The 16,663-nt window shown below is 39.3% G+C and overlaps 1 protein-coding gene across 1 annotated transcript in view; it reads right to left on the reverse strand.

The window, feature by feature from the left end:
* Window positions 1–16,663, reverse strand: part of HSD17B12 (hydroxysteroid 17-beta dehydrogenase 12) — a 52,551-nt gene that overhangs the window by 19,925 nt on the left and 15,963 nt on the right. The window contains exons 2-5 of the mRNA XM_028727689.2: window positions 12,803–12,849; window positions 11,017–11,092; window positions 4,347–4,457; window positions 645–709 (exon numbers count right to left, since the gene is read on the reverse strand). Coding sequence (XP_028583522.2) covers window positions 645–709; window positions 4,347–4,457; window positions 11,017–11,092; window positions 12,803–12,849 — 299 coding nt within the window. The remainder of the gene's footprint in view (window positions 1–644; window positions 710–4,346; window positions 4,458–11,016; window positions 11,093–12,802; window positions 12,850–16,663) is intronic.

Here is a 16,663-nt window from a genome sequence, read left to right on the forward strand (position 1 = left end):
TGAGAAAATATTTTGGCTTATTGCTAGTCAAACCAAGCCAAGGAAAACCCAAGTGGGTGGAAATAGGTTTTATCAACTTGATAGTATGGTGCAGTAAAACCCATTCAGCACTATGGTTAACTCAGAATTGCTCAGAATTGCTCATGTGAAATGCATGGCACTAATATTCCAAATTTTATGAGCAGTTAAAACAATCAAGATAATTTAAACATGAAGTAGTTGCAAAACACAAAATCGGTCAATTCTTGGTCTTAGTGACTAGCATGGTAGCCTCAACTGTTGATTCTTCTGTATCAAAATAAATACCATAATAAAATTGAGAGGAAACCTGCCTAACCACCTTAAGAAACAGATATGCAAAAGTAAGTTTAACTTAAAGCCATCTTAGCAGTATTTAGGAGATGGGACTGGGTTGTGACAACAATCTAAATCCTTGAATTTGGATTACATGATCACTGTGAACCTCAATTTTAGTATTCAATTATTTATGAGACTGCATAGAAAACTCTTTGTTCTTTTTGCTACCATATTCTACCTTATTTTTATCATGTTTATAGAAATACATCCAAAGTTGTGTCTTTTTTTTTTTTACAAGCCTATCTTAAAAATTTAAAAGAGGGGCAAGAGTAGAAGACAATACTTACTTTATCTAGGTCTGGAACGTCAAGGAAGAATTCAGGATAAGTATATGACATACCCACATTATTTACTGGGGGGGAAATAGAAGGGTTAAGTTCACACAAGGTATTACATTCTGAAATGAAATGTGTACATCACTATATTCAGCTTTTAAATAATCTGAATTCACTTGATGCCTAGACTCTCAGTTCCTGGTTGGAAAACTCTTGATACTTCAGATTATAAATTCATCTGAGTTTCTTACAATATCAACAATGTGGACACAGAAAATCACTGAACAACGGCAAAGGAGAGGCAACATAACTTATTCCAGGGGTCAGCAAGGTTTATCTGAGATCCCTCCATGGGCCGGATTGCGTGAGCGCCCGTGATTTTTGGCATCTGCGCAGATGTGATTTTCGGCGCCATGAAAATTAGTCCCCGCGCCGCGCTGGTTTAACGCAGTGCGCAAGCGGGTAGCTTGGTTCGGGGGTGGCTCGTGGGCCGGTCAAATGACCTCCGCGGGCCACTTCCAGCCCATGGGCCTTAGGTTGCTGACCCCTGACTTATTCTGTTAAAGGCAACTCCAGTATGCTGGTGACATACTTCTACATAACATCTGAATCAGGAGGGGCTGTGAAAGCTTTTAATTGGTGTCTAGATGCAGTGATGGACTGGATAAGGGCCAATAAACTGTGTTTGAATCCTGGAAAGACAGACGCTAAAGAGGACTCAGTGGAACTTCAACTGGTCCAAAATGCAACAGCCAGATTACTGGCTGGGGTTCGATTTAGAACTCATATAATCCCTATTTTAGATCAGCTGCATTGACTACCAGACATTTTGGAACCCATTTCAAGGTGCTCATTTTAGTATTCAAATCCCCTAAACAACTTATGTTCCAAATATCTCAAAGACTACCTCCTTCCCTACAGGCCCTCTTGGATGTTGAGCAGGAAAGGGGCCCTTCTTGGTAATTCCAGTGCCCTCAGAGGTTCAGGATGGCGGTGGCCCGGGAGAGGGAAGGAATTCTGTGTGGCTAAGTTGTGGAATTCCCCACAGAGATGCATCTATTTTATAGTTATTATATACTTCCCATTGAATGCTGAAGATGCACCTTTGGCACTCAAGATAAATATTTTCAGCACCCACCCTACTCGTGTGAGTGCAATTTTTTAGAATGTTTTTATGATGGAGGGTAAGAGATTTAAATATTAATAATAATAGGCTGTCAGAAGAGTTGATCTCTACTTTTTTTACTCCATTTTGCAAAATTTCTTCATAGAATACCTTTATCTTTGTTTTGCCTTTTTGTGTGCATTATGTCCAATGCCAATAAACTTTCCACTCGACACTTGCAATGATACCAAGCGATAGTTTATTTCATTATCAGAAATTAACATTCCAAGTTTCTGATCATAAACTGTATCACAGCATCCACTGTGATTCTGTTCATTAGAGATGACTGCGGAAGAGTAGGTATTTATGACACAGTGAGTCATTTTGGGAAGAAAGTAACCTGCAAAGGGACAGTATTCTTACATCAGTCCCAAGTCAGATCATCATCAGTACATTAGATGGCAGTATAAACCAACACACCGCACTAGTTCTTTGAAAACCGTTCATAAAGAATTTTGGGAGGTAGATGAAGAGGTAGAGTGAAAGAATAATGCAGGAGAAACCTCGTTAATAGCGTTCTTATTACATTAAGCATTCTATGTTTTCAGTAACAATTACTGGCTTTTTGAATAGCTTTGCTTGCTCCTGTGCTATTTTGAGGTACATTATACACAGATTCAACAAATGAAATCATTCCATAAAGCTGTTTTCATACCCTTCATATTTGTGAAATTGTACCCCTCCCTCCATCCCCAATCAATTGGCAGAATATGAAATTTACTGAGCATTGTTTAAATTTAATTTTTCAATGGAACAATATAGTGTCCCCAAGTTTTCTTATCAGACTTACTGCTTACACTAATGTAGACACTCCAATTTATCAGGGAAAACCTCCCATCATCTCCCAAAGTGCAAAGAGAATTGGGAAAATCTAAATTAATTTTAACTGCTAGTGTGAGCTTCTCTTGCTTCATTTACTGGTGCTTTATTCCTAAATTCAATATGCATATACTGTCTGACAGTATGGTATAGGACCACTCCATGTGGCGTAGCACTTAACTTTGTGTGGAGCAAATGAAATCTGTACTGGTCTGCTATGGCTTCCATTTGCCATGCAGTCAAGTGGGGGACCAGTTTGGGCATTGCAGGAGAAAGTTGCATGGTATGAATACAATGAATCACTCAGAAAAAGAGGAGATCCTGCACTTGGTGAGTCCTGGTTTAAGCTGATAATCCTACTGAATTGAAAGTATCCCCCAAACAGTTGCCATTTGCTCCTGGCATGTTCTCACACTGTAGGTGGGCAAGTTAATCTTTAATGATCTCAGAGCAACATGCAGGGCATTATCCCATTTTAATGTCACTATGACATAGGCTGGGCTGAGAAGAAGAGACTTGGAAATAGTCCAAGTCTAGAACTCCAGTCAATATGGCATAACAACTTTCCAACATATTATGATGAACTATTTAAGTAGCCAAATGTCAGCAAAACAGATGAATGGAAGATATGGAAATTGATTTCAGCTAATGTAAGCAGGGCACTTCTCACTTCAGGGACCTTGTGGTGACAGGGCAGAAACAGATCAATCAATGCCCAAGGGAAGAGGAGTACCAACTTATTTTTTCCCAGTCTGTCCTCCAGTTGGTGAACAATATAAACTAGTTTGCTGTTCCTCAGTAATATCATTTCTGCAGTTGCAGACTCCAATGCAACAAATTAATAACTTATGAATCTGGGATCACCTATATTTGATCATACTCTGCAAAATGCTTCATTTCCAGAAGCAGATATCTAGCCTATAACACTGAGTGAATACGTGGATGCAGATTTACATATATTCTACCACTCATACAACCGCTGGATAACTCAGTTGGTTTTAGAACGTGGTGCTGATAATACCAAGGTCACAGGTTCGATCCCCATATGGGATTCCTGCACTGCAGGAGGTTAGACTAGATGATCCTCAGTGTCCCTTTCCAGTTCTACAATTCTATGATATACTCTAGTCAGAAAGGAGATGCAACATATTACTGGAATTCAAATGTATCTGAAGAGATTTCCTTAATATGGCTCAGAATAAAGAGTGCAAGACAAGCAGGAGCCTGAACAATAAGAAAGACTTCTATTAAAGTCCTCCAATCCTAAAGGAACCATCTAAACCACTAAACAAGAATACTAATCTCTTACTGAGGAGGTGAAAAAATGTCTGGGGCCTAGACTCTATATTATTAGCCATATTTAAGCAATCACACATGCAGTAGAAGGCAGGGGCAAAATGGAAGAGGTTAAGCTTTGAAGCTGCTTTAGCCTCAATACTTGAACTTCACCATGCTGGAAAATACAAGAAAACTACTACAAAGGTATCTAGATAGATGTCTGAAGCATGAAGGACATAAGAGAGGAGGTGACCTTTTTCGTAGGATAAGCTACTCTTGATAACAGTGCAAATTCTTCCACTTCTGAACAACTGTTTTATGAAGCACAGAGGCTTCAAAGTTTATTCCAAAATGACTTGTTGCTATGAACTGAGTAATTTTATCTACTTTCCTTGGGAGCAAAGATTCCAAGAATACAGCAAATAACATGGAAGTTAGAGTAAGATACAAACCTAGGACACCAATCTCGAGACCTTCCAGGCCTGCTTTTATGTTTCTGTAAATAGATTCACGATCTTCAAAGTCAGCAGCAATGGTTTTCGTTTCCACCTTGAACCGCTCTCCTGAAATAAAGCACACACACAAATATAAGCATGGATTATTTTACAACAAACATGGAAAACTTTAAAATCCCAATGCAAACCTCTTCTGTTAAGTCCTAATGGGTCAAATAAACTAATCATCAGCACATGGCATGCATTTAAAGTTGTTCTTACCAGAATGAAACTACCAGTCTTTTGCCATTAAGACCAATTTTAAATGATCCATCTGACATACTGGTCCAAACGAAGTTCCAACATAAGCATTCTTGTGAAGGAATAATATACTGCATAGATTTGTCCTTTGTATTAAAAACACTGTCCAATGGGAGCAAAATATTCAGCTGAATGAAAGTAGTTTCCTAGTGTTTGTTAGTGACAGGGATAAGAGTATGTCACTCTTAAGTATGTTCACATAATCCATAGCTCCTCCAAACAACATGGCTTAAGCATTCTGAGGGACTTAAGTGTATGTAAGGAGAGATCCAACACATTGTTACAGAAAGCTGTACCTTATCGCAGTCATTTCAGCTTGGGGCGGATCAAAAATGTTAAGTGTTGATTACAGAAACTGCTTGCAAGAAGGTGCAACCTGATTTGGGGGGCATACTGCATTGTATGCCAAATCTTTCATACAACTGCAGTCTTATGCAGAGCTAAGACATATCGCATAGAAAAGCTTTATGCATGGGGTGGATTTTTTTTTAATGTTAAGGGCCGCATTCCCTTGGAAGTAATCTGTCAAGAGCTACATGCTGGCGATAGACTGAATCAAAGTCATAAACGGGAAATACCATCCTTTTTCTCTCCCAGCCCCCACCCCTCAGCAAAGTCTGAACTAAGGGCTTCCTCCTTTTCCTATCACTCCACCCATTTCAACTCTTTCCTCCACCTGCTCAGTTTCTCTGGCTCCTCACACCCCCATGAAATTAAATTTGTTAGTAACTTTATCTTGTCCACGGCAACCCAAAGAGACTTAGAACCAACCAACCAAACAAACAAACAAACAAACAGACTTGTCAGACCACCCTATGAGATAAATGAATCTCTCCATTTTGTAGACTGAACAAAATGGTACAAAATTGGGACAGCTGTCCACAATTCTTATAAGTAGAATGTAATTCTTGCCTTGTTTTCTTGGGTCTCAACTGAACCGTCTGAATCAATTCTGAAACTAAAGGGATGAAAATCTAAACTTCTCCTTTATGGTGTAGGCCACTGAGAATCTGTGCTTAGCGGGTTCTCTTCCTCCCTGTGTCACTATTCATTCATGTATCCATCATCAAACGAAGAAAAAAGTTTTATCTGCTTTCCTCCCTGCCTCAGTTGCGGCCACAAAAGACAACGATTCTGTGTTTTCTGTGGCTGCCACTGAAAGACTAGCGAATTCTTTGACTTTCAGTACCACTAATACATAGGTCACCAAGTTCTGCTTCTATCCCATACTTTCCCCCACTCAACCCTTCTTCATGGACAGATGGATGGCTCACTATTGCCTCAAACACAAAATAATCCATCACCGAACTTATTTTCTTCTAAGTATTCCTCTCACTCTATATCCTCCATATTCTCTGGTACTACCATTGTTTTATTGCTGATACCCCCCTTTGTTTCCTCTATTCAGGAAGCTGAGTTATTCCTCACTGAAACATTTTTAGGCATTGAAGAAACTATGGTATTACCTTCAAACAACAGTAGGGTATGTATTTTAGTTTTTCAGGTGTTACACACCTCATGTTTTTGTTGCAAACATACTAGTTTCCTGCAGTATAAATATGTGGCCCAGAGCACACTAGATCATGGTTCGTTTGAAGAGAAAAAGTTGTGAGTGCTAGTTCTTTTTTAACGAAGGATTGTAGTTTATTGCTCCCACAGATGCTAGGGGGAAAGTGCAGCCGGAGCAATTCAGCAGTGTGCACTAACAAGTTGCTCTTTTATGGTAAGCCCTGGTTTATGGCTTACTAAGTTGTCAGCATGTGGCCTTTGTCAAATGATGCATGCTCTAGAAATCATCCGATTTGACCGCAAGCTTATTCTCTATCATTTTCACTTCAGTCTTTTCACCTTGATCCAGACCTCTGCTGATAAAATAACCCACCTCTCTCATTGTACAGACCATGCAACACCCCTTTAATCACTATGCACTCTTCTTGTCCACTCTCTCTCCCAACAAACTCACTGTTCTTGCCTTCAGTGCCTCCATGGTCTTTCCCCCTCCAATTTCCCCCACCACTCAACTCCAAAGGGGTTTTTTAGAGGCACGTGGGGGCAGTGGTAGATCAGTTATGCAAACTGTTGAATGGAATTCATAGTATTATAAAATCATAAAAGATGCAATAACCATACACATTACTTCATTCTAAGTGATTGTTTTAACAGACACTGGTAAGGTAAAATACTTCAAGTAATTCATAAAAATAGTTGTGAGTTTAAAGGACAAAGTCATTCCTAGGTTTTTCCCAACCAAGAAAAACAATTGCTTATGCATTCATGCAGACTTGTGAGCCTAATTGTATTCCGTTGCTTGCTTCCCCCTCCCCCTCCTAATATCCCTAATGGCAGATGCAACTGTTTGCTTCCTACTTCATCTTTCAGAACAGCTGCATTGTTTATAAATCCCCAGGGATATGCTGCTATGCAAAATAACGACGTAAATAGCATTAAGTCCCTACTGCAGCAGTGGTCTTGTGATCACGTCAGAAGAAAATCAAGTTCAACATCTCTGTGAAGGGAGGTGGAGGCTTGCTATTTTTAGCAACATCTGCTCTATCACTACACATTCATGTTTGAAATCTTGCGGTCAGGGTATTTGCAGATAAATATATCAATGGACACTACCCATTCTCCTTTCTTTGTTATGAAATACTTGAGGTTTTTACTGCTAGCAAAAGTAATAACCGAAGATTTAGAAATAATCCAGGATTTAGAAAAAGAGTAACATTAATATGCACTGCTACATAGCTTTTTCTGCCATGAATGCACAATTTATCAATGGCTTGGTTAAAAAATCCCACATGTACTGCAGTGAGGAAAGTTGCCAAGTTGAGTGAGAGAAACAAATATTTCATATCATTTCCTGGGATGATCAGCCCAAAGGAGCTACACAATGGACATGGGGCCTGCTCAGGATTTAACATATTCCTATTTATCTACTTGCACTGGTGTGCTTTTGAATTGCTAGGCTGGCAAAAGCTGGGACAGAGCAATGGAACTCACTCCGTCATGGGGATTTGAACCGCCGACCTTCCTATCAGCACGCCCAAGACACTCAGTGGTTTAGACCACAGCACCATCTACTCAGTAGCTGGAGCAGGGAGCTCCACCAGTCATGTGACACAGGTGTCACTCTGTGGGCAAGAGCCAGTGGAAAGTTGAGAGGCCTAAGCGTAGGTATGCCTCTGTCCAATCCAACACCCACTCCAGCAAATATACTCCTAGACTAGCAACTCTTTAAAAACTCAATAGCACCACATATGTATTATGCTGTGTTTTATCAGACAGGATACAACTGCTTCAGTTCTACAGACATGGAATGGGGTAAGCAGAGAGAAGGAATCACCCTCCCTTCAATCCACTGAAAACATGGCAAAAACCTTGATTTTGACAGGTGGGAAAATTAATTTCATTCAAGTAGTTTACACCAGTTTGAATGATTTGGCACTGGAAAGAAAAATACTGTGTTCATTTCCAAGTTCTCCCACAAGGTTATCGTGATGCTGCTCATGTCTGAGTGTGTTCCTCATGCTTATGGTAATGAATGCTATTTTTAGCCTTGTTGAAAGGCAAACACCTGCCCAGAGGTTCCTGCACAGATTGCACCATATATACAATCTAGTGGATTGCTAAACTCAGTTTTAAACCTGGATACTTTATTCGAACACTGCATTTTAAAATCATCATTACTTATAGCAACAGTTGTTGAAAATGTCCATTAGTAGCTAGACAAGCTCTTTTTATAATAAAAATTCAAACTATGGTATGAATAAATGTGCACCCATTTACTAGCACTTAATAAGACTTAGGGGATATATTTACTACAACAATGACAGACCCAATGCAAACTAAGTTCCCTTTAGTAAACATGTTGAACTCTTAAGTAATACCACATTAAACAGATTTGTTACCACCATTATAATTATACTAATGTTGTTTTGTAATATTTTGTCTGATTCTCTTCTGATCATCATCTCCAATCTGTTTTGCTACTTGATTTCATTGTTTTATTGGTTTCTACTGTTGTTAAGACTTAAACAAGATATGGGGTATGTATCAATAAAGTGTGAGGTCTCATCATATTTTTCAAGAAATTGCATACTCTTGATGGTTCACACAATTTAGGAAAAGCACGAACTACAAGACATCTCCTACTTCTATTCTATCACTTGCAAACATGACAGAAAATTTCTTCCTGAACCCAAATTTATACAATTTTGACATGAAATAAAATACTAATCTACTCAGAGTAGATTTTTTTTAAAAAAAAATCTGCCAGCAGGGCCTTTCTCTATTTCAGCTACCACCTCTTACCATGGAAATAGTACATGGCAGAGGGGAAAGGGTGGCTACAAAGCTTTCTAGCATCAATAGGCCACAATGATGGTTTCAGATCTTTTATAAATGTAGACATTGCTGCTTGTAAAACAGAGTTCTCCATCCCCAAACCTGTTTATAGTATTCCAGAATTGTAAAACTCTTATTCTGGGTTGTTGTTTTTAAAGGTTGGCCGCTCATAGATATTAACGCTTATATATTTGAAACACACACACACAGCTTGAGTGCGGTCCATAGACCCAAAATACACAGTACAACAATACTTAAGCTCTTTAACAACTTTCCCCGCTCTATTTCAAAAAGCTCTCGTGATATGAATTCAATGTGAATGCATCCCTTTTCACCTTCTGCCTAGAATTATCAAGCGTGGGTCCCCCATTTCCTATTATAAATATATATTATACACATAATACATTATCACAGAGAATTCAAGCCGGTCTTCCCTGAATAGCTGTAGGATAAGATGTAAGAATTTCTGGACATCCAAAGAAAACAAATACTGGAAGATTCAAAACAGACAAAAGAAAAGCTGTTCTTCATGCAACACATAAGTTAAATTCTGGAATTCACTCCCACAAGAAATAATGATGATCACCAACTTGGATGGTTAAAAAGAAAGTAGACAAATTCATGAAGATTAAGGCTATCAATAGCTAGTAGCCAGATTGGCTATGTTCTCCTCCTACTGTCAGACATAGGATGCCTCTGAATGCCAGGTGCTGGGAACACCATATTCCAATATCGTTTTTGTTTTTTTGTTTTTACAAAGAAATCAACAACTACTTCCAAACTCAACAATATGCTAATTAGTTTATTCTATTTCAGAAGCTTTTAATTCTTGTCAATTTATGTTTTTGACTTTGTTTTATGGTTTGCATTATGTTTTCTATTGGATTTTGTACACTGCTTAGGTTGTTGTTTTTTTTAATTTAGAATGGTTACAAATTGGGGAGGGGGGATTCCAAGCACCCAGGTTCTTGGTAGTTCTAGAAAATGTGTTGATCATAGTATATATAACAGTATGTGTGATTTGAGTTTGATCGTTTTAACACTGCTATTTAACCTTTATTTAACTGCTGTTTTATTAAAGCTGGCAAACTGATTATTCCTGCAGAGTAAAAGTGTTTCCTGGTGGTGTGTCAAGTATGTTTTGAATATAATTTTGGAAATAAACTTAACCTGCCATAAACTAGCTAATATTTTCTACCACCATGTTTCTGGCACTCGTCTCCTGCCAACTACATTCTAGGGGAGACTGTAACTTATATTCATTCTCAGCTACTTACAATGATGATTACATGGTATTTTTACTGTGCTTTTAGGTTTTAACTTATTTATGGAGAAGGAACAAAAGCAGAGCACTTGTGACATGTACATGCAAAAACTGATGAAAAATATATACAGGTGCAATACTGTTCAATTCTTAAATTTTCCAGTAGGACCTTCTACTGGTTCTAAGGTCCATCCACAAATGGGCACCTTTAAATCAAAACTGTATTTTCAATGAGTCTTATTCACCTCTATCATGTGCTCTCTTTCTTTCAATTAAAATGCTGAAGCCTTTCTTCATAGGGGAATTGCTCCAGCCCCCTATTGTTGCCCCATTCTACATTTTTTCCAGCTCCACAATATAATTTTTGAGGTGTGGTGTCCAGAACTGCCAACCCTGCATTATATAACTTCACTGGGAGAACTGTCAATTTATATCTACTCTCTGCTTTAACCAGTTTTTACTTCATAAGAGGACCTGAGCTGTGAAAAGGCTTTTTGGAAGCTTGTGCTTGCACGATGTCTACTGGATCCACCCGATGTAAATGCTGATTAACCTCCTAGCTTTCAAATGTTGCTTAACCTTTAACTCCCATAATCCCATTGACCATAATAGTTGAGTTCAGCAACATCTGGAGGGGCAGATGAAAGGCAGGGAAGCCATGAATAGGACTTCTGCTGATGAGGCTCATTGGTTGAATCCCATCATCCCTTGTTTTAGCTCTCAATAATCTAGTTGAGAAAAGACCAGAAAACTACTTACTTATTTCCTTGGCAACCTGATCCAATTTTTCCTGAGATCTGCTGATAAGAACAACCTTCATTCCACGCCTTGCTAACTGAAAAAAATAAGGGCAAAAGTCTAAGAGTGTCAGTTACAACTCTATGGTAGCATTTTATTGATCAACACTACTATTTATACAAGAAATTCAATTACAGAATTAGATCTTAAGATATCTCTCTCCTCTCCATCAGGAGGAAGTATTTGGCTCAAATTGGATTAACAAATAACAGAAAAAAGGAATTACAAATATAGATTTGACATAAAGAGTAGGAAATTAGTAATCTATGGTAACTGAGCAAAGATTCATAATTAAGATGGACACTGAGCTAGATCTCTTCAAAGACACCAATCCACTGATCTAACCAGATCACTTGTGAATGTGTGAGCCAGGATAGGGAAACTGAATTTGCCAATGGAGCAAATCCTCATCTCACAAGGACCAAACTGGTCAGGTTGGAAGGGCCACCCATCTACCAACCCACCTGATGTCATAGTGACATCAAGTGTCGACTGTTAGAACTTTTTACAAAGAACCCTCCTTAGTGCTTTGAATTGCTGCTGATCAGCAGGCTTGAAATTACTACCTATCAGTTGATGGATAGTGACTTCAAGCCTACTTTCTGCTGGGATTAGGGAACTCCAACATGAGTTCCACAGGGAACCTGGTGGTGCACCAGATCCTTCTGCATCTCTACCTGCCCCACATCTGACATCACATATATCAGATCGGCCTTGGGGGCCAAACTGGGACCAGTGCTTAGTCAAATGTGGCCATTGGGCCAGGAGTTCTCCACTCCTAGTGTAAACACAGGCATTAATCCTCAGATGAGGTTTTAGGTATCCAGAGGTACAAATATTACCTGACTTGGCTGCCAAACCTTAACACTGAATCCAAAGTACTATGTGTAAGCAGACACTGTGCCTAGCACAAATGAAGACATTGGAAAGGATGTCAAATTGTTAATGGGTCATGTTTTAAGGATCAAAGTTCTTTTTTTCTTTCGCTTTATGCAATATGCTCGTCTTGCAAATATGGGTGGAATCATACACAGTCATACCTCGGGTTACAGCTGCTTCAGGTTGCGGACCGCCGAAACCCGGAAGTACTGGAACGGGTTACTTCCGGGTTTCGGCGGTCATGCATGCGCAGAAGTGCTAAATTGCGCTTTGCGCATAAGCACCGAATCGCAACCCACGCGTGCACAGACGTGGGTTGCGAATGTGCATCCCACACGGATCATGTTCGTAACCCAAGCATCCACTGTATTCATATGATAGCCAGACAACAAGGCAGGAGTCTTCGTAGAGCAAACTATAATGCACATTATATATAATCAGGGCTTTTTTCAGCCAGAATTCACCAGAACTCAGTTCTGGTACCTCTCAGGTGGGCGCCCTTGCCATTATAAGAGAACAAGGGAGGAGTTCATAGTGAGTTGTGGCACCTTTTGTTTTATAGAAGAATAGAACTGTAATGAACTATAATACACATCTGACCTGAATAACGGATACTGTAACATGCACCAGAGCCATCTCAGAATTCATCTAGATTGTTAGACTGCCATGCTAAGTTAGCTCTGTTACACAAACAGTGTTTCCACGCAGGTTATACTTTGCCACATTATCCCTGTTAAACAACAATTTGCCTTATCATTCAGGCAAAACAAGAACATGACATACATACAGCACAGGATACAGACTCCAATTTGTTGTATGCATGTCAAAATGCACAAAGGTACAATATGTTACATGAATCACAACTTACCTCTTCTGCATATGCCTTTCCAATTCCATCAGTAGCTCCCGTGATAACTATAAAACATGAAAGGCGGAAGAACAGAGATGTTAGTGTGTTTCCAAAGCTTATGTCATAATGCCATAAATTCTTCGTCTTCTAGAAGTGATACAAGTTTTCTGGAAAAGTTGACTTAGGATTTTTTTTTAATGTTGTCTATCAATTCAAATCCAATTTAGTATGTATGTCTTATGAACAATTAATGAAAGCTTTACAACACACAACGTTAATTTTACTTGTTATGTTGTAATGACACCTCTAATTCGCTCCTTCAATCCAAGCATTATACTGATTCAGCATTTCTTCATCTGAAAAATAATGCTTGCCTCCTTCGGATTAGGATTCAAGACTACTGTGAATAAATTAGTATTTTTATAGTATTGAACTGGAAGAAAACAGCACAAAGGAGAGTGATGTAAGAATAAATAAGACAGTATTTGATAGAAGCAATTCAGCTATGTCACCACTCAAACATGAAGACTGCAGAGTAGTCTTGGGCAATCCGCTTTCATGAAAATTATCAGTGCTGCTTTATTCAGGGAGAGGCTGTTCCAGCTATATATTTGAATCCACACCCTGCCCTCTATTCCCCAGATGGAGAAGTAGACAGAAAACTCTAAGTGACGTTTCGTTTTAGGATTAAGAGGGTGAACTCTTATAATATGTGAAGAAAAATGCAGGGCAAGATTTCTGGAAAAGTTGATAGCTCTAGTGTTGGAAGAATAGCAGTAGTCTTGCAGAAGTCACATGGTTTTACATGTAATCAAAATTTCAACAATACTTCCACTCACTTTCTTGTGAAATAACTGCTAATAAATAGTTAACCAACAGATTATGTTGCAAATGTGGGAAATCAGCATTTCTCTTCTCAGTTATAAGTAGCTGCAAGTAATATTCCAATATTACTTAATGAGAACCTATATTAAATGCAGCTTTTAGCAGGAGTTAACAAAACAGTCTTCCAAATCAAGGCATGTAACAGAAAATGGTAACACTGCATAGGTGTGAATTATGTAAAACGGGGGGGGGGGGGGGGACCAGCTGCTATTTCCACTACATTACAAGAAGCTTGTGAAAGGGAAACAAGTCATACTAGCCCTTCAACACAACAAAAACTGGAAAGATTAGAGACAAGTCCTGGTTGGCATCAAATAATGCCTCATTTAATAGAGATTATATAAACACTGGCGTCTGACCAACACTTTCTTCCAAGATTATCTGAAGCCCACTAAAGCATTTTAGTTTGTGTTAGTTAAAAACATTTTACTATGTGTTGTGTGCATGTGTTGCTAGCCTGGAAGAAACTTATTTTTAGTAAGAGCCCAATCAACCTTATCAAAATCAAGTATCAAAAATAGACTGGAGGAACACTTGAAGCAAATACTATTTTTAGCTGCTCTGCCTATTCCCTGTCGTTACCCACCAAAGAGAATGCTTAGTTATTCCAGACAGGTTCTCCTCATGACCCGTTTTCCCCTCAGAACACCTGAATGCAGAAAACACTCAATTGATTAAAGATTAATACTGCCGCAAACTGTGACAGCTGCCTTTTGTCTGAGGGTTTTTGAGGAGGGGCGAGTATATGCAATGACAGAGAGCTTGCATCAGTATTCCTCTTGGGATCTATTGCATGGAAAGAAAATTGCTATTTCAATTCCCCTTTGTTGCTAAAAATAGCTACCCCAATTGATTCAAGCAAACAGGGCACCAGCTTAGCAATGCCAAATTTAGAAGGCACTGAAGTCCCTAGAAGTGAACGCTAATGCAGTCTAACACATGCCAGCTCATATTTTAACAAGAACAAAGAAGATAAGCATGCAGACTCTGCAAGTTAATAAGACAGCAGCAACACAATACATTTACTGAACGGAAAATCTGGTGCAGAAAATGAGACAAATGTGTGCTTCTAAACCTCCTATTTCTCACTCAAATTGCAACCACAAATGTTCAGATTTTGCATATTCTCACTTCTCTTTGGCACCCACAGTGCATTTCATATGATAGATTATAGGCATGATAATATGTGGAAGTCAGATCTTGTGGCAAGCCACTGAAGGTTCAGGAACTGTCTAGAATAGTGTGGGTTGGGGCACTGGGAACTATAATGAAAGGGGACTCTTGGCATGAGAAACTTTGCAAGAGAACCCTTATGCTCACTTTTCTTCGGATTCGGAGCACACAGTTTTTTAAAAAAATGAACAGTGATAGAATATGTACAATCATGTTGGAGTGCTGTGGGTTAGAATCGTAGAGTTGGAAGAGATCCTGAGGGTCATCTAATCCAATCCCCTCCAATGAAAGAATCTCAACAAGAGCATCCATGGCAGATGGCCATCCAACCTCTGCTTAAAAACCTCTAATGAAGGAGAGACCACAGCCTCCCAAGGGAGTCAATTATGGAAAGAATAAGAAAGCAGTGTTAAGGAGTGGAATTTGCCACCACAAGATGAGGTGATGACCACCAACTTGGATGGCTTTAAAAGGGGTTTAAACATATTCATGGACCCATGGCTACTGGTCATCTACAGCTACTACCTCAATTATTTGAGGCAGTATACTTCTGAAGACCAGTTGCTGGAGAAAAAGTGAGGGCTAATGCTGTAATCCTCAGGTCCTGCTTACAGGCTTTCCACAGGCACCTGACTGGCCAGAGGGTGAAAAGGATGCTGAACAAGATTGGTCTTTGATTTGAACCAGCCGAGCTTCTCTGAGGTTCTGATGTACACTCGCCCCTTGGTGAAAGATCACAGAATTGTAGAAATGGAAGGGACACAAAGGTCATCTAGTCCCCCTTCAATGCAGGAATCTCAACTAAAGCATCCATGACAGATGGTCATCCAACCTCTGCTTCTCCAAGGAAGAAGAGTCCACCACCTTCCGAGGGAGTCTTGTCCACTGTTGAAAAGCTCTTACTGTCAGAAAATTCTTATGGATGTTTAGTTGGAATCTCCTTTCTTGTACAGTGGTACCACGGGTTACAGATGCTTCAGGTTACAGACTCCGCTAACCCAGAAATAGTACTTTGTTAAGAACTTTGCTTCAGGATGAGAACAGAAATCGTGCAACGGCAGCAGCAGGAGGCCCCATTAGCTAAAGTGGTGCTTCAGGTTAAGAACAGTTTCAGGTTTAGAACGGACCTCCAGAACGAATTAAGTTCTTAACCAGAGGTACCACTGTAACTTGAAGCTGCAGAGCAGGAGAACACAAGCTTACTTCATCTTCCATGTGATAGGCCTTTATATATTTGGCTATTATATCTCCTCTCAGTCTTCTCTTCTCCTGGCTAAACATACCCAACTCCCTCAACTATTCCTCATATGGCTTGTTTTCCAGACCCTTGATCATCTTGGTTGCCCTCCTCTGCACACGTTACAGCTTGTCAATATCTTTCTTAATTGTGGTTCCCAGGAACTGAAAGCAGTACTTTAGGGGGAGTTTGACAGAATAGAGCAGTACTATTTTATCCCTTGATCTGGACACTATACTTCTGTTGATGTTTGTTTGTTTGTTTTTGCTACTGCATCACTCTGGCATGAGCCAGGAAACATTTTATTTGGAGATTCCTTGTCACGAAGGCAAGAAATGAACAAAAGGAAGTTAAATAGATTCTTTTTTAGTTTTTCATAGGAAGTAAATAGATTTTTTAAAAAAACATTTATAACTAAGTCTTTGAATTTGACTGAGTTCACCAGTTAATTACAACTGCCCGTACCCATGTACAACTCCCAAGTATTACAACTATTACAATTCTTTGTTCAGTACCCAAGTGTTGCATTGTCTTTCTATCTGCGTGTCACAATATACTGCAGAAATGCAAAATGATGAGATGAG

This window comes from Podarcis muralis, chromosome 1, assembly GCF_964188315.1.
Source record: "Podarcis muralis chromosome 1, rPodMur119.hap1.1, whole genome shotgun sequence".
NCBI lineage: Eukaryota > Metazoa > Chordata > Lepidosauria > Squamata > Lacertidae > Podarcis > Podarcis muralis.